This window comes from Rhea americana, unplaced genomic scaffold, assembly GCF_003343005.1.
Source record: "Rhea americana isolate MKP2758 unplaced genomic scaffold, rheAme1 scaffold_178, whole genome shotgun sequence".
NCBI classification, from domain to species: Eukaryota; Metazoa; Chordata; class Aves; order Rheiformes; family Rheidae; genus Rhea; species Rhea americana.
This window is the reverse complement of record NW_028185905.1, coordinates 1,447,696-1,449,001: the sequence shown is the minus strand read 5'-3', so window position 1 is coordinate 1,449,001 and position 1,306 is coordinate 1,447,696. Positions and strand designations below refer to the sequence as shown.

The 1,306-nt window shown below is 70.5% G+C and overlaps 2 protein-coding genes across 2 annotated transcripts in view; one reads left to right on the top strand and one right to left on the bottom strand.

Moving 5' to 3' along the window:
• Nucleotides 1-5: 5 nt before the first annotated feature.
• Nucleotides 6-891, bottom strand: GDPGP1 (GDP-D-glucose phosphorylase 1; the record flags this gene model as incomplete). The annotated part of the gene is made up of 1 exon (XM_085301590.1): nucleotides 6-891. A coding segment is annotated over exon 1 (858 nt), but the record flags the coding sequence as incomplete, so codon positions are not given.
• A 167-nt stretch (nucleotides 892-1,058) lies between these two features.
• The window catches only part of CIB1 (calcium and integrin binding 1), a 4,947-nt gene continuing 4,699 nt past the window's right edge, over nucleotides 1,059-1,306 (top strand). Inside the window, exon 1 of the mRNA XM_085301589.1 lies at nucleotides 1,059-1,094. Within this exon, the coding sequence (XP_085157715.1) occupies nucleotides 1,059-1,094 (36 nt within the window). The remainder of the gene's footprint in view (nucleotides 1,095-1,306) is intronic.

Sequence of the window (1,306 nt, the reverse complement as noted above, 5' to 3'; positions counted from 1 at the left end):
CCCCGCGGCGGCTCGCCCCGCGTCACCAGCACGTTGTAGGCCACCCCGCGGCGCAGCAGGTGGTCGGCGGCGCGGCAGACGTCGCGCGCCAGGGCGTCCAGGCCCGCGCCCTGGCTGTAGAAGAGGAAGCCCGGGGCCGGGACGCCGTGCAGGAAGAAGAGGCCCGGTGCTGGGCTGAGGGGCTCCGCGGGCGCGGACTCCACCAGCAGCGGCCAGCCCAGGTAGAAGCCGTGCAGGTGGAGGTGGTTGACCGAGGCGAAGGCCCCCAGGCTGTTGAAGCCCACGCGGAAGCCGGGGTGGGCGCTGAGCAGCACCGCGTCCAGGCCAAAGCGGAGCAGCTCGGGGGTGAGGACCTGGGGCAGGTGCAGCGTGGGCTCCGGCAGGAGGAGCACGTGGCCCAGCTCCAAGGGGCTCACGTTGATTACCACCAGAACGTAGTCGAGCTGGGGGCAGCCCGCGGCCGGTGGGCAGGCAGGTGACCTGCGCATGCGSAACAAAACCTCGCCGGGGCGGATCTGGGTGAAGTTGAACTCCTGAGGGTTGAAGGGCTGCGTGACACTGTGGATGGCCTGCGACTTCCTCTTCTCCGTGCCCCTCTGCACATTGAGCTGGGCCACCAGCTGCATGGGGCCAGGCAGGACGCGGGTCTCCAGCTCCCCCAGGTGATACCGAAACAAGCCCAGCTCCATCCGGTGCTTCCAGCCCTCCTGCAGATTACGGTCAAAGCGGGACAGCGTGTAGCCCGGTGGCGCAGGCTCGCTTCTCCAGCCAGCTCCATGCAGGATGAACTCATCCTCACTGTAGACAAAGTCCTCGGAGTGGGGGGCGCCTGGTGGCCCCGGCTGCTCCGCCTCAGCTGCCATGCCTGGTGCCCACACCAGGGCCGCGCCTCCTGCGGGCCGGCGAGCAGGGTGTGAGCGTGTGCCACGTGTGCTCTGAACAAGCAGAGAGCCCTGCTGCGAGTCGGGTGGGCTGCCCCATCCCGGACCTGTCCCCTGCCCCATCCCGCCCCAGTCCCCATGAACACTGGCACAGGCAGCAGGAGGAGATGCTCCGCAATGGAGCAGGCTGGGGGCGGGGGCTGGAGGGGCCCGGTCAGTGCCGGGAGCCCTGCGCAGGAGGGGCAGAGCCTGGCTCAGAGCTGGGCGCGGGCAGGCAGGAGAGCCCCTGCCCCCGCGCCCTGCTGTGCCTGTACCCCATAGCCCCTGCACCCCATGGCCTCCCTCATCACCCGGGCCCCACTGCCCCCTGCCCCCATGCCCCACCGTCCCCTGCCCCAAGGCCCTGCCCCACAGCCTCCCTCATC